Raw genomic sequence first — 27,524 nt, 5'->3', positions numbered from 1 at the left:
GTGGAAACGTGTGTTCTTAGGCAAATGTCCCTATATGGAACGACCAAGCAAAGAGCCAGGAGGTGCTCTCATTATCTTACAAGGTATTAGTCCATTAGTTTCCATTTAAGGTGGTCACTTACATGGGTGTGTGTGATTTCACAAGTGGCACTGATGCATGGGTTAAGAAGCAGAAATCAATGTGGCTTTGCACTTGGTTACCTTGTATGGATTAATAGTGTGCAGTGGAATCTAACAGGATAGAGCTTCAAGGAAACACCTTGGCAAAATCTGAACTTCCGACTAAATGCATTTGTATCTGTTCTACTTTCAGGTCTACAGCAATTGTCCTCAGAATAGCCCGCAGTGAATATGAAAGGAGAAATGTTCCATCCTATAATATAAATCATTGATAACAGGTCTTAATTTCTTGATTCCAAAAATAGATCAAACTAAAAGCGTCTGTGCTTCTGAGGCAGGAGCTGAATGTCTTTTCATGACATCGCAAAAACATAAATATATATATATATATGTTGTTGTTATTGTGGTTATATGTCATGCATGGGACTGTTAGATTCATGCTAGTTCCTTTTGTGTGTGGGAAGCTTAGTTTATGACTGCAATACAAATGCTGTTTTTTAAAAGCTCAACGCAGAATATTTTGTTGGATGTAAACAAGTTGTAATTTTTATTAAATATAGATATTTTTTCAATACATATTATCTTTTAGAATAGAGTTATTGGAAGAGTCTGGATAAAACGAGTTGGAAATAATGCTGTGCAGCCACCGCAAGAATCTTACTCTACAAATAGTATAATACTAAATGAATACTTCAATACAAATGCTTTTTGACATATTAATATAAATGTAGCCTAACCTTTAACTGCCACTGTGTAGAAATACTGGGTCAGCTTGGGCATGAGTAGATGAAAAGATATTGAAGAAATGTTTGCAGCAGCCCTTTAAGTAACTGAACCACTGCCATCAGAGTGAAAACATATGTCCTGTATACATGATGTGCCATTTTTAGTTTGTTTACTGACATGTTGCTACTATGTGCCAAAATGTTACACGAAGCCCCTTATTTATTTTCCCTACAGTGATCTTTATCTTACCAATCCTGAAACAGAAACAGAAAAAAAGACCACAGAATCAGTCACAGTTTCTATTTATAAAAACCTGACCGTAATTAAAGACAACAGCTCGAGCAACTGTCTGACTGGAAACGGTCCCACGCTGTGTTAGGGAGAGCAGACTTTCTTAACACAGACCCAAAAATTACCAATCAAATCCGAAAGCGGCCTCAGGAATTTGTCTTGATTATGTGCTTGGCTTCCACCGGTGGCCACATTAAGAGATTATAAAAAAACATCCACTTATGTACCATATTATATACATATATGGCTAAAAATGAAGTCCCCGCCTGCAGATCGTGCACTACATTTATGGTGGGAGATTGCAGGGGGTCCACCCTCCACAGCCTGGCTCTGTCTCCACGGGTTGTTATTAACTCTGTCAAACACCAAGCCCTCGCCTGTGAATCTGCACCCAGGCTGGAGGATTGCACTCGAACCCGAGCAAGTTGTGCAGGTATTTTAAGTGGTTAGTGTTAAAGCTAAGAGAACAGACATGTAAGAGATACATGTTGTACTGTTTGGAAAACGTTCTGTCCATTGTTTAGAAACTCATTGTAGTTATGATCAGATCAACTATCTTTAGGCCCTTATTTGAATAATTAAAGAGGCCCTATTATGCTAATTTTCAGGTTCATATTTGTTTTCCGTGCCTCTACTGTGGCATGTTTACAAGCTTTAATGTTCAAAAAGTGCTATATTCTTCTGAAGACGAGAGCCCAGTCTGCTCTGATTGGTTAGCTGGCCGGCTCTGTTGTCATTGGTGAAACGCTTAGAGATGTCCCGCCCATTAGTCTATCACTTATAATATGTTGGTGTGCTAGCCAATAGAGCGTGAGTGTTACGTAGTGATGCCACTATGTAACGGTAAACAAAAAGGACTACAATCAAAGTGTTTCAGGCAGGTGGGGGAGAGAATTTGAGGATTTTAGCCTTTGCAGATCATTTACATGCACAAAAAACTTTATAACACGCTATACGAAAGGGAAAACCCAAAAAAAGCCCAATAGGGCCTCTTTAAGGCACTGAAACAAAGCCACTTCCCTTACAGTAAAAATAGGATACACTTCCTTTCTCAGAAGTGTGATGCTGGGCAGGAACTGCTGCTCCTGGAAACACACTCTTTCTGGCATCTTCTCATTAAAGCTGACAGGTTGTCACGTAGAGTAAATTAGTAGCAGCCTACAGTATATACTAATACTTTTCCTGAGACTTGTTTTCGTCAAAGATAGAAATATAAGAGGAACTAAAGCTGTGCAGGGACACAGCTAGGTGAGTTTTATAAGACCAATTATATGGTGAGTTATCAAATATATGTATATCTTTATATCTTAATTGATGAAACAACTTCTCTCTCATAGGTCATCTGCGTTGCATATAAACTGAAACAACTTCGGAGCGATGCTTTAATCAAGGAAGTGCAACTCTGAGAAGTCTAACTAGTTGGGGGATGGTCAGACTTGTTGCCATGAAAACTAGCCCATTGAAGATGCAAAAGATTGACTTCACTGCTGAGTGGACCGAGCCTGAAGACATCTGCTTCCATCTCAATCAATCTGAAACTGCAGCACAGCGAGTACGAGAAATAAGAAATGCTCTTGTAAAGGTCAGGTGTCTGCAGCAGTGTAGATGAAATAACCTCTTGCAAAAATGCTGCTTTTCAAAGCACCAGCGGTTTTAGATTTCAAAATATCCTCTTTTCTTACCTAAAATATGAACAGCATCTCCCCTTAGTGTGTGAGTCTATCTAGGAGACAGAGCTCTCCAAAAACATCAGACCAGATTCATCTCCCTTTTCAAAGAGAATCTAGTTTCTGAGGTTTACCTGAGCTCAGCGTGTGTGTGTGGCACTACAGCTTTAAAGACATCACCCCCCCCCCAGCCCTCCAGCTCTGCCACATCACAGCAGCACAGGAATGAGTTTTCTGGAAGCCAGCAAAGGAGACTGAAGGAATGTATCACTGACACAAATTTATTTTTTGCAACAAAAAAATAAACAGAGTCTGAAAATAGTTAATAATCTCAACCAAAGCCTAAAATAGATTGACTCCAGGGAGGGCAAGGTCTTTTGGTTTGTTTGTCCGACACTTTGGTCCCGAGCAAAACAAACATTGGATGGATTGCCATTTTTTACGATTATATACGTAACAATCACTGCAGTAATTATCCAATGGAAGGCTCTTACCGATCTGCTTAGTTAAATCCAGGTGGTGACTTTTTCTTTGGACGGGCAGTGTACAATCATGACTTGTACGAAATTGTATGGCACTTTATCTTATAGTGGTTGAAATATTTCAGTCTGAAACAAGTGGTGGACCAACCCTTTTTTAATCTCTAGCAAGGGTGGTTTTAAGGTTGGGTCAGTTACCCTGTAATATTAAGTCTGGATCCCTCTCTGCCCCCCCCTAACTACGGCGAATATTTACACACTGCATTTATGCACAGATTAGGGACTTGTAATTAGTTATGGATATTGATGGAAACATATAGTACATTAACACTGTTAACATATATTTATTTAGAGCTGCAACGATTTAGGATTTTATTGATACCTTTTCATTTTTGATAATCAATAACCATTTATTTCAGCCTCTCAAATATTGAGATGAAGTGCTTTTCTCAATTTCAAAGAACATATAGTAAATATATTTGAGTTTGGACAGATGATAAAATACATTAAAACTCATCAGCAATGACTCTGGGAAACTTGGATAAAAACATGCCAGTGTTTTAAAATGATCAGTAGATTAGAAAATATAAACAATCATTACTTGCAGCCTTATATTGTTGTGGTAATTGTTATATAAGTATTGTTAGTTTGCTAGTTAGATCTTCCTCCATTTCAAATAATCTAAATCCACCAGCTATCTCTAGAGCCAAGAAGTCTAAAAAACAGACTCTATGAGCTTTTGAACAACACACTTAAATATAGCACGTTAAGTCCAATGCCTGCAGCGGGAACTGTTCTCTAAGAGCAAACTGGAAACACACCTCACTTTGAGCAGGTGTATTACTAATGTAATCTGCTCTCAGCCTTTTAGTCAAACAATGTTAAGTACTGTAAACATTCAAGACATTCCTACCTCATGACATCACCACCTCCCCGAAGTGTTATCACCTGACAGCGTGCCTGCTCTGTTTGTTGTACGTCCCTCGTCCCAAACCCCCATGGCAAAATATGCTGAGTGAGAGTTTCAGGTAAAAACAGAAAAGGCACACCTGTCTGTGCTGCAGTGCGTCTCCACCCTGCCAGCAGAGAGTGTGACACAGCCTGAAACTAGGGCTTTGTCTCACACAGTGCACCACAGGCTCTCAGACATATCAAAAGGAATGTCTGAGAGGACGTTTTACTAATTCTGCTTCTTCTTTTATAAATGGCTTGGGGTATTACAGATCGTCTTGTGTTGCTACAGAGCTGCAGCGATGTCAAAAACACCAGAGAAGAAGATGGCTAAAGTGCACAGCCATAGCCACAATATCTTATCTAGATCAGCAACTGTTACATATTGGGTAAAGTACAAATGGGTAGGAAAGTCAGAGCTTTTTGACATATGAAGGCTGTTTGTCAAATGAAAGGCTCTGCCAGTTACAGTGTAAACATTGCGACATTGTCATACTAAAGTACAGATACAAAAGAGCAGGTCAACATGAGAGCATGGAAGCTTATTTCAGCCACTACTAGTGTGGTTTTACCTTATTTTAAACATAACAAGAAAAGAGAGAAGCCCACACTCATGGAAAGACAATGGTAAATAAATAAGTAGAACTAATTGTTTGATTAAGCTAGTGAATGAACTCACCCTACAGTTGGAGACAGATTGTAGCATCCTCAGTGACCACGCTGTGTGTGTGAGAGTGTGTGAATCCCAGACAAGCTCTAAGTTTATGTTCAGTGTAATCTTCCCAGGCTGCCCCGCTCTGTCACTCAGCTCAGCGCAGGACTCACAGAGCAGCACAAGACTCCTCCTTCACTCACTCTCACACACCCCCTATTTAAGTGGCTTTTAAAAAAAAGTACAGAACCACACACATACCCAGAGGCTCGCAACTCTGGATCTGCACATTGAAAAGCTACAGATCTAAAAACAGGATGTATGGCTAATTTACTTTAGCTTTCACAGCTCTTCCAGGCACGAAATGACTAAAACATTTTCCAACTTCCTCGTTCTTTGATCCGAAAACAGATAAAGCCTCTCTCAGTGTGAAACAGGACTAGAACGAGCGCAGGCCACTTGTGTAACAGCCGCTACACTTCTCCTTCTGCCTGATTATTCTGATCAATGATTAACAACGCCACAGTAAAGCAGCCTGCAGCGCTACGCACCACTTCTCTCATCTGCCTGCTAAAATCTAAATGAAGCCCAAAGCCTCTGATCTATTATTTTAAACAGCCACGCCATAAACTTCCACTCCTCAGGCACATCTCCTGAGCAAATATTTAAGAAAAAAAGCCACAAAACTGCTGAATAACTGAGCGATTCAACAAAAACAAGTGAAAAGTAATGCAAACTCTGGTTGAATCTGGTCAAATCTACTAAAAACATGTGAATTCAAATGAGAGATTTACTTTACGAGAAGTACCTTTTGCAGAAGTGTGTACAGGAAACTGCGACATTATATCGTCCATGTCCTGTATCTGTGGTGTGAGAAGAGCTGCTCCGTGGTGTCTTTGACGGTCAAGCTCAGATGTGCGCACTTGACTAACTGCTGATGCACAGTGTATATCAACTTCAAACCATCACATGATTTAAAGAATACATTAACAGGAAGCCTAACAATAAGACCCTTCATCTTATATCTGTGGCTATGTGAAAGCTATTTGTAGAGGCATGTATATATTCACACACAGTGCACACAACTGCATGCTCTCTGACAGTATTATGTGTCACCAGAGCACAATGAAAAAATGACAGGCATCCCAGTAAACCAGTTTGACCAGTACACAGTTCATTCCCTTCCTAATACTAGGAACTTCAGTTTAGATACTTTTCAGATACATGATGCAATAATGGCTCTCAACATCCTGAATGATGGTGAAATTGTGACCAAACCTGCACTGTCATGCTCACGTCTCAGTGGTGCAAACATCAGTTGGTGCCAATACTTGACGCAGCCAACGTCCTGCAGCCTTATTGTTGGCAGGGTCTCACTGCTGGCGTCTCATGCAGACTCAGAGATGCAGCCAGTGGCATCTGACCTCTGAATTTAAACAGGTTCCGCAAAGACCTGCATCTCCTTTCACTGTCTATTATACAGCATATCCAGGAAATGTGTTTCAGTATAACCCACTGTGGCAGCGGGGGGTGTGGTTAGGGCGCCGGCTGCTGGAGTGAAGGGAGTGGCTCGGCCGGAGGCCAGACAGCTGATCAGATAACTTGGTAACCTGGTTCTGGTCTGTCTTGCAGTAGGCTGGATCCTGGAAGGACGCAAAAGGACCCGGGCAACGTGTTTTGCGTTTGTTTGAACAATAAACCCCTGTGTTACACCCAAACCCTGTATGAGCGGACCCTGCTGAAAAAAACAGCTTAGACCAATTTAGCTGATTAGCCTAAGGCCCTGACACACCAGGCCGTATTCGGCCGTCTTCGGTTGTCTGGCGACAACGCGTTCCTTGTCGCCCAAAGTCAATTTGGTGTGTCCCGAACCCTCGGCCGTGACACGCCTTATTTGGCCTTTCACGGTCGACACATGGCCGATTCAACATGTTGAATCGGCCAAAATACGGACACAAGCTATCGGGCCAAGAAACCACTCTGATCAGCTGTTCAGCTAGCAAATGAGAAGCGAAACGGAAGTGAGGGACGTAAACAAACGATTAAAAAAGGCACAGGACAGCAGCTAAACCCCAGCAGGTGATACTTAAAGACATCAAACATAGCCCTTAAATGTCCTCTCTTACCTCCCACACATAGCAGGGACATCTCTGATATCGGCGGGAGCGTCCCCGGCTGTCCTCTGCTGAGAGCTCCGTGATTTGTTTGGTCAAGTCCGGTTTTTCATCTCATCGGTTTATTTGTCAGTATAAAGTTGCAGGATTAGTCTCAAGTACCTCAACATTGTCCTTAAGTACAGTGTCTAAGTAAATGAGATACTGTCTACTGCTGTTCATTTACCTATTGTGAGTCGCCTCGGATAAAAGCATCACATGGAAATGTAAATTTAGCAAGAAGTGGCCATTACTACATTGCTGACTCAATAAACTACACACCCGCCAGAACACTGCGATCATCAGATGCAGGTCTATTAACTGTGATTTTATAGTATGTCTGCACTTTATGTGCTCATTTCATCATTCATGTATTTTTATATTCTAAAACATGTTTTCGATGGACGAGAGTGAAAATGGAACGCACACGCTATTTGTTTCTTTATATCAGTCTGTTCTTCTTCTCTGTCTTCCGGTTGTTGCCTATTTTGAATGACGAATACACACTACCGCCGCCTGCTGGTAAGGAGAGTTATTGCCACTCACGCATGCGCAGTTCGTACGTGCTCGGCTGAAGTCTTTGCGGTGTGTTCCAGTGCGACAAACGGCCAAGACGCAGGAGAACTCGTCGATGGAACTGTCGGTGTCGGTGTCGGCGAGTTCTCTGGTGACTGCCTGGTGTGTCAGGGCCTTCATATCTACTGGCTGGTCAGGCTGGTTGACCAGCCTGACCAGCCAGTAGATATTATAGGCTGGAATGGTTGGCTGGTTTAGAGGGGTTTTGGACACTTTAGCTGGCCAGGATGGCTGGTTTAGCTGGTTTAGCTGGTTGGCAACAGGGTTGCAGCGACGGCAGAGCGAAGCTCTGCTTGTGATCGCCTCGAGCCAGCGCGAGGACCGGGCTCTCCTGCGGGAACTGCTGCAGCGTCCGGCCACCCGGGAGGCCGGTCCCGGGACCAACCCGGCCCGACCACCGCTGATTGCCCTCCAGAAGTTGACAGCAGAGGACGATCTGGAGGCATACCTGGACATTTTTTAGGGCACAGTGGCGGCGGGCGGGTGGCCGGAGGAGGAGTGGGCAGTGCGGCTACTGCCCCCTGCTATCCGGGGGTGCGCAGTTAGTTGTTTTTTTTGTCAAAAGAACCCTTGAACCCTTTTGTGGGTGATGTTTTCCTTTAAAGGAATACATCACCCACAAAAGGCTCATTTGTACATCAATTTCCAAGCCTGTTTTACGTGGAATTTGTGTAGATATCTTTATTTTTCGCACCATTTAAAACAATACCCCATTAACAATGTTTTAGCTGGCAGGGTTTCAGTGAAAATACATGTGTTTGGGAAGTGTTTTTACAGGATAAATAATACTTGGATTGTGCTAAAGGATTTGTGAGGGCGTTTAACATAATTATGTTTTTATATTGTTGTTGAAAGCAATCCCATTTCCTTCAATTCGTCAATACTTTTTTCTATTTTTGCTCATCGTTTAGGCAAGCCAGAAAAAAACTGTTGTTTTCCTAAATTTAAGATAGAAGTTAAGATAACACATGGTATGAGTATTTGCTAAACAAATTATCATTTTTTTGGTGAAGCATTCCTCAATTAAAGGATAGGTTCTTCAGTCGAATATGGTTACATTTCACCATTAACGAATTGTGTAGCTGGAAAATTGATTTATTAGCCTTGTAAATTTGAGTATATTCATGTATTTTTCATAGATTCAAACAGATCTCTTTACCTCAACATAAATACATTCATGCATCGCAGAGGAAGCCAGGTTTCTCCAGCAGTATTAAACTGGGTCTCTCAATTAAGGAAACCTGTTTTCTTATTAATTGTAAGAAATGAGGTGACTGCCAAAAGACCATTTAAAGACTAGTGCAAATGACAAAGTTACTCAAACTGCTGCTTCCCACTTTACATAACCACACATAAAACACCGTTTATAACGTAAGGGCCCTACTTCACTCAATGAGATAACAGCATGTGTCTGGCTCTGCACAGCATTCATTGCGTCTAACATGCTGGTACAAAAAGTGTGGGTGTGAGTGACAGACAGGGTGACACACAACCATTACCACCAGGCGTGGGGATTAGCCGTTTCAGTTAAACTACCCAGACTTTCTTTAGATTAACACGGCCCCATCTAATTCAAGGGCCAGTGTGAGATTAGAACCCCTGTCTGCTTCGAACCAGGGGCCCCCGGGGGACTGCCTTTGTGATGAAAAAGAATGTGGGAGGGAAGTAATAGGGGAAGTGGAGACATGGGAATAGAGAGAAGAGAGAACTGGACACAGTGGAGTTATTTCACAGGGATAAAGGCAGAAGGTGAGAACAAAAGGGTTTAACAGACAACAAGGACGGAAAGTGAGATGATGATGAAAATATACGAGCACAGACTGACGGATGGAAGAGCATTGAAAGGAAAGATGGGTTTGAGGAGCGAATGAGACACAGTAAAGAGAAAATGAGAAAAAGTGAAAAGCAGGAAGAGACTGGGGCTGGAGGAATGCATCCATTCATCACCTGTGACACACACACACACACACACACACACACACACACACACACACACACACACACACACACACACACACACACACACACACACACACACACACACACACACACACACACACACACACACACACACACACACACACACACACACACACACACACACACACACACACACACACACACACACACACACACACACACACACACACACACACACACACACACACACACACACACACACACACACACACACACACACACACACACACACACACACACACACACACACACACACACACACACACACACACCTCTATATAAAAATAGATCAGAGGCCAGCAGCTTCCTTCAGCGCCCTGCAGCAGGGAGGCGACTTCATGCTGCCCTTCACAGCATCCTCCTGCATCCCTTCTGGGCACCTCGTCTTCACTGCAGCCTGTTTTCATTACATCATCTGATTTGGTCAAGTTAAGAAAGCACTAAAAGGCTTTGAAACTCTAACCACGCTATTTAACTTGAAATGCAAACACGTGCAGCCCTTAAATTGGCTTGTGGTTGCGCTACCTCACACACATCACAAGATAAGGATCAAGTTAAGTGAAAGACTGCAACACAAATGCAGACAGGAAACCACTGTATTAAAATAGCTATATACCTATTCATTAAACACCCAGAGGTGTTTGCAGCAACAAAATAATACATACAAAAACTTCATTTAAAAGAAAGAGATTAAAGAAGGGAGGTGTTCGGGCATAAAGCAATGTTTCCTACCTCTGGAGTGTTCGATTTTCACCGCCACGCAGGGCCCCTCATCAGCGTTTTTGGTCTGGAAACAGTCAGCTTTGACTTTCCTATCTGCAACAACAAAACACACGTTTCACTATAAAAAGAAATACGAGCAGATATTTTAATACTCCCCCCCGCATCTGGGGCGGGAGCTTCGAGCTGTTTCAAGCCACCCCATGTTTTATTTAAGACAAGTACAGATTCAGTTTTAGTGCAGAGGAGATGAACATGAGAGTGGAGGAATAAAAGCAATATACCATTTCAAAGTCTCCAATAGCTGAGACTACATGCTTGACATGCGTGATGGGAGAAGAGATTCAAAAGCTCTTCTGGTAGCTGCTTTTATCGAGATCAGGGGTAGACATGTGTTTGTTTTGAGAGTGAAGAAAAGGGAGAATATCCCGCCCCTTGGAGAAAACTCTAATTAGTCTGTCTGTGATATGTAGGGCATAGTCTGTAGGGACAGCTCACACTCTTTCAACACAGCCGTTTAATATGCACATAAAAGATTAAAGAGAAAATAGCAACGGGCGTAAAAACAATGATGGGCTCACATAAACTTAGACACAAATAAAAAGACTCACACACACACACACACACACACACACACACACACACCCTTTGTTTGATTTCATATGAGATATCAAAGCTGCAGGATGATCAATGTCGACATGAAGCAACATGTGCACTCATAGAACTGCTGTAACTTACGGTCTGATAGTAGTTCCAGCATACTGTAGCTATATGTTGCTTTACATATTTTACAGACATTAAATACATTTCATTTTGATTGTCTGCAAGGGGAGCCTCTCTCCTCTCTGCATACGCATTTATGATCAAATATTAGCGGGAGAAATGTTAACAGAGGATAGAAATGTATTTCACTGGATTTTCACAATAGGTCACAATAACTGTTAGTTTCACTTTAGGTAAGGCGGCCACAGGGAAGAGCCTCAGTGAAGGTTTCAGTGGCGTAAATAGATTTGCATCAAACATAGGTTTCTATACAACTTAAATATTGTATATTAGCAAAACGTCTACAATTAGGCTTTCAACAATGAACACAATATCTGATTATTCTAACACAAAACTTGAAGTGAACTGTTCAATCACAACAGAATGCAAGAAAATGTCCTTGTTTTTTGAGAGACAATTAAGTGTGCATTTGTAACAACATTCTAGGAGTTTATTTACACACATATTGTCATTGAATTCATAGTTTCATATTCTGTTCATGTGTCACTTGTCAGTGTTTCCTTTAACTCACCAGACTAGCACTCAGCATTTATCACAGTGTCAGTTTGGATCTATCACCACAGTAGTAATAGAGTGTGGATAATGCCACGTAAAGGAAAAGTGGACAAACTCAGTATGGGGTCGTGAAACAGCCGAGAGGAGGTACAGATTTGAATGTGTGTGTGTGTATTGTGAAGGGGGGTATAATATCTTGGCTCGGGGATTAAAGGAGGGCTTTCTCCACCCACCATCTGGACTCCTCATGACAGGCCTGCCTGCTGTTCACACACACACACACACACACACACACACACACACACACACACACACACACACACACACACACACACACACACACACACACACACACACACACACACACACACACACACACACACACACACACACACACACACACACACACACACACACACACACACACACACACACACACACACACACACACACACACACACACACACACACACACACACACACACACACACACACACACACACACACACACACACACACACACACGTACGTTACAGTACAACAATTGAACCTCAGTCTGTTATATACCTTCCATATTCAGAATAAACTGACACACATAAGCAGCTTAACAATAAGCATTACATACAAATCAGACACTTCTTTACAGAGACAACCCCTTAACTCAACTTTACCCCCCTCCCGTTATCGACTATGTGACTTAAATCACCACAAGCCTATTGTTTCCTGAAGTGGGGGATGTGTTTCTATATCAACACTGAAAAACAAGCCACACACTGAGCCAGAGCATAGGTATCAACATCTTTGAAGGATATAAAGGTTAAATAAGTGGGTTTCTGAGAGGTGGGTGTGGTCGAAACCTGCTTTACTGATGATATATGATGGCAGAGTGTACTGGTCAGGCTACTGGTCTGACATTAACTTCCTCTTCCTGTCTGTTCACTTCCTGTTATTCTTATTTCATAATCCTGTGTTATAGCTTACTAAAACTCTGACCAAAGCACAAAAGGGCAACTAAAAGAAATCACATGGACATGTCAACACGCAGTGGTTAGCGAATTTAGAAAGTGATGTGAAACAAAGTTCACTACAAGGTCTAATTACTGATAATGAAACTCAGAGCTGCGTCCATTCTTGTTGTTATAATAGTTCAAAACATTTAAAAAGTGACTGACAAGAGACTGTTTCAAAAGATACCTTAAACTAGCAACCTTAACTACCAAAAGAGCCATTTTGCCCCATTTGCCGCCAAATAAAATATGTCTGGAGCCGCTAAACATATTTCATAATACAGCTTTTTAGTAATAATAATACAGTTTTATATATAGTTAAAGTGTATACAAAAACGACTGTATTGTCTCTGTGAACATATAGATAGACAATAAACAAACATTTTGAAATTATATATTGCTATTTTTACCTGCAAATGCTGTGTGCTTGTTCTGGAAGTGTCTTTCAACATCACATTTTGTGTGGTTTGCTTATTTCTCACAAGATATCAAGCATACAGGTGAGCCAGCATTGTTGGCAGTGTAAAAGCAAAGGAATCAGAATTAACTCTCCATTTCGTTTGTGACTTTTCTTTTATAGGATTTATCCATGGTTAGTTTTCAAAGGCCGGGGGTCTGAAATGTAGGATTAGAAGGACGTGACGCATATTAGCTGACAAAACCTTATTTCATTGTCACTGTATCACCTCAAACTCCAAGATAAAAGGCGTTACTTTCAAAGAATAATCCACTATGCAAGAAAAAGGGAAACTAGCTGTTATATATGTCCACGTTATTCTCTGTCAAAGCTACAGGGAGCTACGGCAGAGTGCATGTGGATGAAGAGCTTTGTGTTGGAGTCACAGTGAAATGATTGATCTTGTAAAAAAAATAATTAGAGGTTGAGAAAGCAGCATTGACTTTCTTCATTGATGTCTGTCTTTCATACCGGTTTACTGTCAGTTACAGTCAATATAAACTGCAGGTGAAGGTGAACAGGAAAGGTATTGATGCATTTCATGTCATGTCAGACATATATTGAAATCACAAGCTGCCAACTAAGAAAGTCTTACATCTGCCTTCTTTATGTCTTTGGGTTTCCTCTATTAGTACAGTGAATCAAACACGCATTAAAACAGGTGGCAAATTGCAGGAAATCCTCCAACAATGGCAGTTAAGAGAAATAGAAAATCTAATTTGGCAGTTACACTCACAGCAATCCAATCAGCTCTCCAAATGAACACTTTGACTTCTCCGGTACTGAAGAAAATGTGTTGCCTTCACTCTGATACCAAAATAAATGTGTTATTTATATAAATCTGTAAAGAAAGGGGGCTCAGTGGCGACTTCTCCTTGACATCTAAAGGACAGTTAATGAGCTGTGACATTAACACAACATTCAGTAGTGTGTGTGTATACATGTACGCGGTTTCTCACAAAGTGTTGTTATCTACGCTTTTATCACACTAGGATCTCTCATCTGTTGACAGCAGCCTTGTCTCTGTTTACATTTAGCCTTTCTATAGCAACAAGAAGAGAGACTGCGAGTCCAACACCAAATAAGCAATGATCCGAGTCTGACCTTCTGTCAACACATGAAATCAAATCTGTATCCCATTACTGTCGCTGCCAGTGTTCGCTCTGTTCTTCAACACGTCTAGCCGCTTTGTTATTCACATTGCGACGTGTTTTATTTTACGTATGCCCTGTATTTAGTGGAACCACATGCCAGCCGGGGCAGAAATATAAGAATACTCTACAATAGAAGTATTCAACTGCAAGTGCATAGAGAAAAACAAGACACAAATATGCACTGGTCCATTTTGGGGATCCTGGACTATTTTATAACAAGTCTTTTTTCAGTCTAGTAGAAATAAAACATTGTGTTCTTATGTCTGCTAAATTCACCACGAGTGCGTCATGCACAAATTAGCATTAGATAATGCACTATTGCCCAGCACGGTAGGGATATTACACAACTTATCTTCATTACATTACATTTCATTTAGCTGACGCTTTTATCCAAAGCGACTTACAAAATCTTCAAAGGCTTTTATCGTTATATTCTTTTCCTTTTTATACTCTGGGCAAGAAATCTCGCACTTACAAGCAATTACCCTTCTAATTGAATTTGTTTCTTTTATTCTTTTACATAGGGGTTTATTCATATATCATTCATAGCGTGCTTTATATAACACACGATTCCCCCAAAAATATGAAAAGCTTTTTTTCATTATTTTCTGAATTTATACAAAGGGATTCCTTTCAAACATCTAAAATCTCTCCCCAAAAGCATTGACCTTAGTATGTTAACACAATGAAACAATAACTTTTCAACACGGCTTTGTCAATACCAGATTTATGTCCAAAAATGAACTCACTTCTAAACCTATTCAATCAGATAATGTGCCTTATTTTCATATATAAACATCACATTTCATAAAGCTTGAAATCCCCCCCAAAAATGTCTTAATGTAAGTTATCAACTGAGGAAGTGCCATTATAATATCTATGAGTTAATTATACAACCCTTTCCCTTGTACCTATCTATCAAAACACATCAAGCTGCCTTATTACCATGATAATGGGCATTAAAACGTTGCTGTACTTGTCCCTACACACAGTCCACACCTTAAACGTATCTGCAATACAATCTTTATGTTATTCACCTTCCTATAAGTCGTGAGTAATTATGAACATAGTTTCCCCACGACAGAACATCTGCATGCTTGAAATATTTTATTTAAGGTGACTGCACCCACGCAGATGCATCCACTCGTCTGGAAGCACCTGTATGTTAGTTTCTGCTTTAAAGCCAGGCTTCTTCCATTTCCTGTCTCAATGATTCACAAACAGCTCCTTACTGAAACCAAAACAGACTTTCCTGATATACTCTTTTTGTTGGTTAAAGAGAAAAAAAATGTCTCTACAGTTACCTGGCAGCACTCCTCTCCAGTACAGCTGGGTTTTCCCTGTCCTGTAACCCACACGATGTTTATCCATCTCAGAATGTCCTTTCAACTCTGCTTTATCTCAGAACATCGATAAGAAAGCTACAGCCGTTTCTTTAAAACACAAGTTACCCTGTCGCCTGGTTACTTCATGTCTGTATTTACTCATCAAACCCTTGGAGTACCTGCTCTGTCACTGTTCAAACCGGTTTCCTAGAAACCAGAGTCACCAGGTGTGGGAGAGACTCGTAGGAAGGGGAGGAGGAAGGAGGCGTCCTATAAGATGTCACTTTAAACCATTTCCATAGTAATGATTTGGTGGGTTGGCCAGCAGTCAAGGACAAAGTCACCCCCAGAGTGGGAGGATAAAGTGGGAGGGGGGGGGGGACAAAAAAAGGGGGGGGAAACCCTTTTAATCACTGGTGAGGAAAGGTTGAGGAAGGAGGGGTAGATAGGGAAGTGAAAATGATGAGAATTAACCAGCTGTCACAGTTCATATTTAACTATCTGCAGTCCTGCCTAACAGTCCAACGACGCATTATTAAACACATTTTCTTTTTTCTGCTCATGTGCCAGTGCATCCCTAACTGTATTGCTCAGATCTGGCTACACAACCCCCACCTCCAAGCCCAATTTTAACCTAATCTCAGCCTTGATATACTGAAGCAGAAATGAATGAGATTCTGAAATGTTAAAACCTAAATCACAGAGGGGAGTCTGCAGCAGTTATCATCCTATAATGATATGATGAACCAGATCATATATTAAACATTAAAAAAAGACTTATTCTGTCCATAAGGACGCAAGAATGCAAAGTAACCTCAGCTTCATTTGCATGGCTGCCCTAGATGGAGATAACTACCATTCAGATGTAACTCATAAATAATGGAAAGGACAGAATGTATTAATATGCCGAGTCACACCCCTTTAATCATACAGAGGTTCATGGTGATAATGTGTGTGTGTGTGTGTGTGTGTGTGTGTGTGTGTGTGTGTGTGTGTGTGTGTGTGTGTGTGTGTGTGTGTGTGTGGGAGAGATTGGCTATTGAATGAGCAGATGCGTCCTTCTCCCTTTTCTTCTGTCCCTCCGTAATGGACAATTACCAAAGAGCTATTGGTGTTCTGCCACAGACATAATAGAGTGAAAATTAAAAGGCCTTGTAAAGCCTTTATGTGGTCAAGGCAACCAGATGAGACCCCTGTCTTCAGTTCACTGAGCGAACATGGACATGATGTAGTTTACTCTCCAACTACCGTTTCAGTTCTGTGATGCACTCTTATATGGTTAAAAAATATAATTTAGCAGTCTTTACAGTACATTTATGGAAATACAAGTACAACACTTACTCTCCTTTTAACTTTCTTTTGTTTCCACTAACTGTCTGTCTGCTGTTTGGTGTTGAGCTGGTAGGGTCAGCGGGTTTTAGAGCTTTTTAACTGAAGATAGCTGCATGCTGTGCCAAAAACATTCAAGTTGGATGATTTGCTGTGTCTTCATCCCTTAGAGTGAATCTTCTTACAAACTAATAGTCATGTGATTCATTGATTATAATTATTATTGCCACATCAAACAACAAGCTGGTAACACACAACATTGACCTACTGTACTATAGAGTTTAAATGATATATGTGTAGCCTAACTCAAATGCCAACCTCCAATCACATTTTTACAGTGGCGGGAAACGGTGGTTGTGAAATAAAAGATAATTCCATTCATGCTATTTATGTTGGTGTTGAATCTCTGATTTCACACATTTGCTGGAGCTTTGAAACAGCATCTTAGCGATAGACTTGGCATTGCTAAATAACAACCGCACAAAGCCAATGTTTCAAAATAGGGATTAGTGCAGCTTTATCGTTTTTACTTACTGGATAGTTTACCTATAATTTGTAGCACATACACATAAGTCTAAAGCAGGGGTGGGGAACCTTTTTCCTCTCAAGGGCCATTTCAATTTTTACAACATCCTCCGAGGGCCGTACAAATGATTGACCTCTGCTTAAAAATACTAAAATCACAGCCCATTCATTTGGCCTTTCTTTCATGCTGTGCAAAGAAAAAGCAACCTCTTAATCCAGATATTTTACCATGACTCGCGCATGCATGCACGTGCACAGTTGTGGCATGACCACCAAAACAGAAAGATATGGACACAAGATGTGTGCAAATGTATTTAGTTTCCTATCCATGTGAACATGATTTAAGTGGGGGGGGGGGACCTACCATCCTCTAGGGGGGTCCGGGGGCATGCCCCCGGGAAGATTTATTTTTAAATGTTGAAGTTAAAAGCATGAATCTGGTGCACTTTGAGAGCAACATTAAGAGATCTATGGATACATCTCTCAACACCCATATGAAACAGAACTGGAAGCAGATTGTCTTTTTCTTTATGGATATTTTACAAATCACTCTCCTTTAAACTGTATTCTTGTTTATTAATAACAACTTTTTTTTATAAAGATGTGCCTTTACCTCACTGGTTGTAGAAAAAGCTTCTTATATTCGTTAGCATAGCTAGCTAACCAGATGCTAATAACAACAAAGTTATTGATTGTATGATCAGTATGACAGATGAACAGATCGCCACTGGGCTTTCAACTAAAGACACAGCCACGCAAAAACTGCGGCATGTGTACGGCTCCTTATGGGTACTGCAAGTTTTGAAGTGCCGGAGCGGCGTTCTGGTGCTCTCCGGCAGAACTGCACCCCTGTCAGACGAGACATATACCACGTGATGACACGTTAGGCTCGTGTTGTGTTCAAGGACACTGACCTTGGCCAGGAAAAACAGGCACTCGCTTTTGTAATTCTTTTGCGGTCTAGATTTCTTTAATCTTTTTTTTTTTGCGTGTGTTTATAAATTACCTCGAGGGCCGTATCAAATGGTCTCCGTCCCGGGGGCCGGAGGTTCCCCACCCCTGGTCTAAAGGGTTGAAAAACACCAGTGATCTTCTGTTTGAGCTGCAGAGTTTAGTCTGAATAGTAGCCTGTGGATCTACCACCTTATTAAAACGCCATGTGTTGTCAAGAAAGTCTTTCTTTTCAGCTACACGTTTAGCTGTTTGTTTTTTCTTTGTTCTTCTTACAGTCCACTAACTTCAACATGTGTCTCATAAAATGTATACATCGTGTCTAGAAAATGTTCATCCACTTTCTGATTCGCAGCGTGCTCCAGTCACTGTTCCCAGCATGTGAAGATAAGCTTTTAGCATGATCTGAACATGCTCTCTGGCCCATGTCTAATGAGGGCAGGCCAAGTGGGCATGCTGTGATCCTGAACCTGAACAGCAGCCCCCTCTGCTAAACAGTTCCTGTCCTTACTTCAGAGAAAACATAAAGAAAGCAAGACATAGAGGTAAAGAAGGAAAGATATATGGTTGTCACTGCAGCGATAATCACCATCCAGAAATTATGACCATGACCGGATATGGCAAAGACACAAGTAGGTACAAAACATTGAATGAATGTGTAAAAAAATAGATTAAGTAGCAGAAAGAACGAATAATTGAGATCCAAACAGTAGTGTAGAGATAGGGGCCTCTGTGATCACTGGGTACTGCGAAAAGGATCAATGTTGGAGTTAGAAAATGCGATAACATCGACAGTCATTCTCTCCTCGTTTATCTCTCTTACTTCCTCCTTTTCACTGTGACTCTTTTCTTTCTTTTATCACCTTCCTTTCCCCCAATCTCCCCCTCAAACCCCCATGACCTGGCTGTCTACATTGGATAATAGATCACAGCTGCTGGGCAGGAGCACCCAAATGTGTCAATCAATATCCCGTCCACCCAATCAGCACGTCTGACTGAGCCCCAGCCGGCCGGGCTGTTCATAAATGAACAACAGTGCTTATTCACAGCGTGCTCTTTCATGATAACACTGAACCAAATGGATTTGAAATGTCGCACAGATCGAGTGTGGATATGTGGAAGTGACGTCTATCTGACATGAAAGACCATTACTCTGTGTGTTTAAAACTAGACTAAACTCAAGCACACCAGCTGCACTCTCATATTTACATTATTCAGGGACCTCTTGCCCCGAGGGTATTTAATGGTAATCGAGTTTCCATTCAATGCAACCCATTTAAAGCATCATATTTACAGAAATAGCCATTCAAATTCCCATCAGCTTAGCAAAAGTCGATGACTTAAATATAGCTAAATTACCAAAAATAACCCCATGAGAAGTTCTCACAATCTGAAGCCAATGAGTGAGTTGTTGTTACTCATCTGATGCTGGCTATAATGTTTTCTGATGATGAAAACAACAAAATGCACTTGGTATTATTCATCGAGTTAGAGGCGTAGAGCTACAACAGAGGCCTTGTGCACATGAGTGACAGCACATGGCATTTTTAAAAGGTTGTGATGGACAGATATCTTGTCAACAACATTTCAGAAGCTGATTTCTAACTGTTATGCAGTGACTCTGAATGGTTTGCGCGAGGGATAATGTCAAAAGTATTTGACCATTTGCCTTAAGAAAACAGTACAATTATGAATGGTTATGTTTCAGAACTTTCACCCAACTGTCCTTTTTGCTAAACCCATCAATTGTCCAATCATAGTGTAACACACGTTACTTGGCCCAGCAGGGTTGTCAAGCTATGGATTTCTGCTCATGTTGAAGCGGTGTCCATGGAGCTGTCGTCAGAACAATGCTGTCGGGTGAATTCACAAAGAATGGATTTTGGCTGCTGATAGCACAATCTATCGCGCATCATTTGCAACCGCTATTTGTACTGTTTCAAGATCCAATTCATAGGAGATAATGCGGTAATGACATAAAGGGTTTACACATGTGGAAAATTATAAATGTTGCCTTTATGCCAAGAACACACTATGCAGAACAATGGCAAAGGAAAATAAATAAATAAAATGTCTCACTGCGAGTCACAGGTTTTGACAGACGAGGTGCAGAGGCAAAAGGTATTGTGGTGACACCCCCTTTACATCCGATACAGTTACTACAAACTCTATACAAATGTTTGTAGCTCTAGTAGAAATGATCATGGAGAATTTGATTTTTTTGGCAAAGAGGCTTGTTTACATAGAGATCGGCCAACTCTGCAGGATTATGCAAATACCTCATTTAAATATGTGCAATTAGTTTAGGAATTCCAAGATGTTATTTTCTTGAGCGCAGTTACGGATGCACATCACCAATTCGGGATGCTTTGACAATTACACGATTGCGTTTTGTCTTATTTATGCAGGTTTGTATGGTATGGTGTCCAAAACTAAGAAATGGTTTGTTTATCTGCTCTAACGTTAGCTGCAAACACTTGCAAACCTTGCTAATAAGCTAGTACCAACAATGAAAAAGCATTTCTTAATTTGTAGGGTTAAAAAAAAAAGCTTCGGTCACCACAGCACATCTTCTGTGTAGTTATAGCGTTGTGCAACGTTAGTTACTCTGTTGGGAAGATAAACATTCCGCAACGCCAACAGCAAAACTTGTAATGTGAGATAAATCGTTACATTCACCATTCACATTGGTGAAAGTCATCGTCATAGAAGCCTTTTGTAGCATTAAAGTTTGAAATGTTTAAAAAGGCAAACAAGACTCAATCTTTTGTTGCTTGTCAAAGTATGTAAAGTATTCAAACAGAATAGAACGTCTTAGAATGTCTAGTGACATACTGACACTAAGTATCTCTACACTGCTTTTCCTGTGCATTCTTATACTCTCCATGGATCATCAGCTGCTTAGGATACTGACAATTTGCCTTGAGCTTACAGCTTTAGCATCAATCCTTCTTAAGCTGTGGACCATTTTACAGAGTTCTTGTTTTAAAACCAGTCTGCATTAAACATTAAAGCATTGGCCACAAAGGTTGTGTATCTGTTATCATCTGCAGGGACCATGGATGACAGCTAGAAATGCTTTGATCTAACTTTGCCTAAAATCAGGAACACATATTTGATCATTTATGTCTATTCATTTTGAGTGGTACATCTGCAGAGAATGGAAAGCATGATAGGCAAAACAATAGTAACGATTGGATCCAGTGCTTAGCAAACAGTCAATTTATTCAGCACCTCACCATAAGAATACTTCTGATGAATTCTTCATCTTGATCCGTCTTAACCGTCTCTTTGTTTGTCTCCCATTATTGATTCCAATGAATTGAGGAAACAGCAACAGAGATTCATTAATGCTGAACAGATTTGACTCAATGCATTATGGATGAAGTAAATCGAGGCTGAGCTGAATATAATGCCAATCAAACAGCGTGGGTAAAAACTTGTGGCTCAAAAACAGGATCATTGTGCTCGGTATGAATGAGCCCCTCTGACTGGAGGCACTGGAGCCCAAATTCTCAGTGTGGAGCTGGAATGCACAAAAAAACTCTGCAATCCAGAAAGCAAGCCTGCAGGCCAACCCCGCAGCCAAGTTTAGGGCTCTAATGAGGCAGAGAGAAACTAACACCAACATTTAAACTTCCGCTTTAACTGTGCATGCTTAAAATGATAATGAAGTGGTCTCTTCCTCATTTCTGCGCCCATGATTTGCAAAATATCTTCACTGCACTCAAATGTAAACCCACAGTGGTCCGAGTCACGTGCATTTCTGTAAAACCAAATTCACACCCTTAGTCACACAGCACTTAATCTGACACCTGGAGGGGTTCAATGTCAAACTGTATCAGCATTTCTGTTCTGTGTCAGGGAAGGCTCACCATAAAGACAAACCACAATGAACACAGAGAGGAAACATCGACAAGATCACAGGCTGCCACAAACCGAAGCATTTTTACTTCTGCATTTAGAGAAATAAGAGCAATACACAAACAAAATCCAAGAGGTTAAGGAGAGAAAGGAGGAAGGATAGGTGAGGAAAAAGAAACAACCCTCAACACAGAGAGGACGAAATCGACAAGATCACAGGCTGCCAAAAAACAGAAGCATTTTTACTTCTGCATTGAGAGAAATAAGAGCAATAAACAAACATAATCCAAGAGGTAAAGGAGGGACATGAAGCAGGGAAGGTGAGGAAAATGAATCCCACGAGGATTAAGCTGCAGCTGCTGACAGAGCACTGCACAGTCAGACTCTGGGCAGGTGGGATTCATATCCAAACCTACAATGCTTACAGACACACATGTGCTGACAAATGCAATGTGAGGAAGTGAGTGTTCTTAATCTAATGACTGTAGACTGAAGGTCCTTATTAGTATTCATACTGATGATACTGCTAGCATATTCCTTCCTCATTCTAGCTTCTCTCGCTTCTATGGAATCCCATTGTTGGTCACATCTTGTACCTGGCCCCTGCTGTCTTCATGATAGGTTCCCTTACTTCTGAGCAGTGGTACAAGCTAAGTCAAGAGTCACCTTCAATGTTGACCCACAGAAGAATCTCCTCCTCTCTTACCCTCTTCTTTGTTTCTACCTGAGACTTTGGATTTGTTGCCGGGTCTTGCTTGATCCAAGAGGAAACCCCTCAGCGGGATCCCTCACACAGACCCCAGCGAGGAGCCTTTTTTAGTATAAAGCCCGGTTAATGTTTGCCTCCATCGCAGCACATACAGCAGGACCTGGCAACACAGAAGCCACTACAGACAATATATTGCTGCAGATAAAGTTAATGGTTTCAACTGCAGAGATAGCTCGCCAAATGAGTTTCAGTGTGTGCACGCAGCGTGGAGATTGAGTGGGGGGATTGAGCTGAAATCGTAAAAACCCATAAGGCAAATGTATCTGATAATAAATAAGGTCTTTACTGCAACAATGTGTTATTTGATGAACACTATTTAAGCAGCTACTTCTCTTTGTTGCTATTAGGAATCAGGACATCAACTGAAAGCAGTCATCATAGGGAGATTGTATTACAGCTGTAATGACAAGGTGACTTTACATCATAGCTTTGTTTGCAGACAGCAAGCCACAGTATACACACATGCACACACACTCTTACATATTTTCCCACACCTCAAAGTGGACAGATGAGGGCGATTATGGCAAACAGAGTTTTCTGAAATCAGCAGCAGTCTTGTCTGCGTGCACAAGCATGTGTGTGCGTGTGCGTGCGTGTGCGTGTGTGTGTGCGTGTGTGTGTGTGTGTGTGTCTTGAGACAGCCTGCAGCTGAGAGTCTGGGTAAACAACGCCTTAAAGCAAATTAATAGCCAGCCAATACAGCTCCCACTGCTTAGAGGACCCCATAGCACACTCCCTCACACACACACACGCTGCTGCCACACTTAGCTTCAGCACCGGCAGAGAAACATCCTGTGGTGAGAGCCAGGGTTTACCTTTTGTGATGTGTGCTCCCCTCTTTGCTAACCATCAGCCTCAGCAGGCGATGTGTGTCTGTGTGAAGCAGAGAGCAAGCTTTTCAGTGTCTTTGGTCACAAACCACCCACATTTAGTGTTTTAGCTCTCAACGCCCCACGTTTGCATTGTGCACGCGATGAATATGGCTTTTTGATGCTCTTTGGTTAATGGGGTCTAAAAAGAGATATGCACTAACCTGAGTGGAGGTTGTGTCCGGTGAGGAGCAGCAAGGTGGAGTCCAGTGAAGGAATTCAAATCCACTGCTAGACTGAAGTGAAAACCTCTCCCTCCCCTCTCTCTGAGCTCTCTGTCGCTGCACTGGCAGGTTCAGGCTTGTGGTAAACTGCCGCCTCGCTGCATTGGTTGCATCCTCCCCTCTCTCTCTCTCTCTCACACACACACACTTGGACGTTCAGTGACAGACTCGCCCTTTCACTCCCAACCTCAGATGCTTCCCTTCTTCTTTTTTATCCTTTCCTCATTCCTCTCTACGGCAAGTGAAGATAATCACATTCCAGCGGAGATGGGGCATATGGTGGGGGAGCTGCTGCTGCCCCAGAGTAAAGCCCCCTCTGTGTGTGAGTGTGGTGTCGCATGGACAATCAGCCCCATTGTGTTTGGTGAGGGGAGGGCCAGTGAGAGGGGAAGAAGCCAATGGCCGTACTCATCAGCTGCTGGTGGTGGTGGCTGTAGCGGATATAGGTGCTGAGTGTGACAGAAAATAAACCCTCCAGGAAGAGAGGGGAGGGGGAGAAAAGGCAAGGCGTCTTGAGGTAGAGATGATGAAGAATGTATGTATGTTATACAGTAGAATTCTGAAGTAAAGGTTTTTTTTTCATTTGTCATCTTTACACTGGCAGTGACTCATGTGATGTACTTTCAGCTTCTTTCTGCCCAGGTTCAGACTGAGTAGCACAGTTAATGTTGGCAGTAGTGGGAGAAATGGAAATAAAGGCCACCCACTCTTTTCCCATGACAACCAGACAGTGGTAACACATTTCCACAGGGAGTCTCATTCAATCCAGATCCATGTTGTGAAAGCCAGAACAGTGCATAGAGGTATTTTGGGGCAAGTCCAAAGTCAATTTTCTTTGAGTAGTTTTTCAATGACAGTCTCAAGTTCAAGTTTAGAGTCTTCATAGAGCAAATCATAAGAAATGTACTATCAGAAAAAACCTGTATCACTTAAATATGTGTTAATAATTGGATTTATATAAAGCTCAAATGCTTAAATTCAATCTATTGTTTTGTCTCGACAAAAATATCTAAACAGTTGTTTAATAGATTTCTATGAAATGTACTAATAGTCATGGTCCCCAGTCGATGAACCCAATAGAGTTTGGTGCTCCCTAACTTTTTGTCTGGCGCCACCATGAGTTTAACGTTGTTGATTTTGTTTAAAATGTCTTCATAAGTGTTGAATGGATTGCCATTCAATCTAAAGTATACATTCATGCCCCCCTCTGGATGAACTGTAACATGGTTGATCCCCTAGCTTATTTTATTTGCATCAGTTTGAACCCAAAATGAAAAGATTTTGCTGTAATTTAATTGTGATAATGGATCCTGCAATACATCCTGATACTGATTTTTAAAAGACTGAATAAATTCACTTTAATGTTTTATTTTCTGAAGGAAATGTTGATCACTCAGGGTATAAACATGTAACCCGAAGGTCATTGTCAAAGCGGTAGGTAGGTTAGTTGCCATGGCAGCATTAGCATCAGGCTCAAAGCGGTGCTGCATCTGAGTACAGCCTCAACCAGGAGCTACTCTTTGTATTCTTCATTGCATAGGAATGTGTGTTCTCAAAACCAGACACATGCACGTTTTTACTAACAAGTCTTTCGTAAGGTCTGGTTAGTCAAGTCTAACAGCACAGCAGTCAAGTTCCAGCCTCAAGCCTGAAGTCAAGTTTTAGAATAAAATATACAGCTCTTGTGAAAGACTCCGAAATGTATCGATTTCAGGAACTAGATAACAAATGTTACAGCTGGATGACATTGCATGTTTTTCTTTTTGAGCTGATTTCATAAGCCCAAGTGCCCCAGTAAATGTCAACTGCCAAAAGAAGAACAACTTAAGCGGAGGTGCAAGAAAAACCAAATACAAAAAAACAATGTAATGTAGATATATTGCTATTTGTATCTTCGTCCTCTATTGTCACAACTGCAGCATAGCACCACAGACTACAGAGACACGACAGATATCTGCTGTGGTTGGCTGGAGCGGCTGAAGTGTTGACATGAAGTGAGAAAGAGCGCTCATATTGTCAAACCTGCCTGTGAAAATGACCCTAAGGCACCAATAAGTGTTACAGTGACAGTGTTGCTTTCACAAGTTGTGTGAAGAAACATGCTTTTGGTTGAACACAATGCACACACACCTGCACACACACCTCGGATGGTCGCCTGGAAATAATGTCAAGGACCTTTACTCTGTCCATCTCTTTTCTAATTCAGACTGACAGCCATCACAGTCCTGACCTCTTCTTTATTCTCTTCTCTGTCAACTATATTTCCACCCTTTCTTTGTCTCCTATATTTCCCTTCATCTTCCATTAGATCTACTGATCTCCTTTTCTTCACCTTTTCATCTCACTTTTCATTCATCACAGCTGGAAGTCCAACACAGGGCTGGGGATTCTCTTTATAATGAACCAACACACACTTTATTGTTAACCCTTTACAACCGGACATGGATGCCCATTAAAATGAAATCCTACCAGCGGTTACATGAAACGACCTGCTCACAGCAGACACAGCAGAGTCTGTGCAGCAGGCCTCACTACACAACACATTAGTTAATGACCGGAAGGCCGAGAGAAGACAATAACTACATCCAGACGTCACCATCAGCAGCGGTATGTGTGCCGCCTGCGTATCCCCGCGGACTGTGAGTGCATGTGAGTGAAACACATGCAGGAAATAACTGTCCGCTCACTTTCTGTCTGTTCATTTACTGCAGAGCCATTACCACAGACAGGTCAGGAGTGCTGGTCTAAGGTCAGACAGCGTGCAGTCACTCATTCAAACACATAGACACAGACACACACACATACGTACACACACACACCACACACCTAAAGGACCCATAACAGCTACAGTTTTAAATCTTTAACAAGCTAGAGGAGAATCTAATAGATTGGATTACAGGAAACATTCAATACTCCATCTAATAAGGCAGGGTGTGACTATTCATTTGATTTCATGGTAAGTTTAGACATGACATGCAGCACTTTTGTTGTGTTGAAATGTAATCAATCTTTAATTATTATAATTATTATTAATTCAAACAGTTACTAAACAACAGAAGCACACTTGCTGTCACCTAATCAACAGATGTACAAATAAGAAACGAGACATTCTGGTTTGAAGGAATAATCTTGAAGATTTTCATTTAACCCTCCTGTTGTCTTCGGGTCAAATCTGACCGATTTACTACTTTCATCAATCATAACGTTTTTGTTTTACATTCGATTGCATTAAGGCTTTATGATATCCTTCACAGTAGACATTTGAACATATACAATTGCTGATCACCACTTTCATTGCATTTTGGATGATTTAGTCAACTTTGCAACACCCATGGTGTTCCCGGTCAAAAATGACCGCCATAAAGAAAAGGAATTAGTAACCATCCGGATCAGATAAAACACACACACACACACACACACACACACACACACACACACACACACATACTCTAGATGT

The 27,524-nt window shown here is 41.4% G+C and overlaps 1 protein-coding gene across 1 annotated transcript in view; it reads right to left on the bottom strand.

The window, feature by feature from the left end:
• Positions 1 to 27,524, bottom strand: part of LOC117491303 (FYVE, RhoGEF and PH domain-containing protein 4-like) — a 48,817-nt gene that overhangs the window by 14,776 nt on the left and 6,517 nt on the right. The window contains 1 exon segment of the mRNA XM_034141210.1: positions 10,328 to 10,411. Within this exon segment, the coding sequence (XP_033997101.1) occupies positions 10,328 to 10,411 (84 nt within the window).

The sequence above is a fragment of the Trematomus bernacchii genome, unplaced genomic scaffold (genome assembly GCF_902827165.1).
Source record: "Trematomus bernacchii unplaced genomic scaffold, fTreBer1.1, whole genome shotgun sequence".
NCBI lineage: Eukaryota > Metazoa > Chordata > Actinopteri > Perciformes > Nototheniidae > Trematomus > Trematomus bernacchii.
The sequence above is the reverse complement of the archived record's forward strand: the minus strand, read 5'-3'. Positions and strand labels throughout refer to the sequence as shown.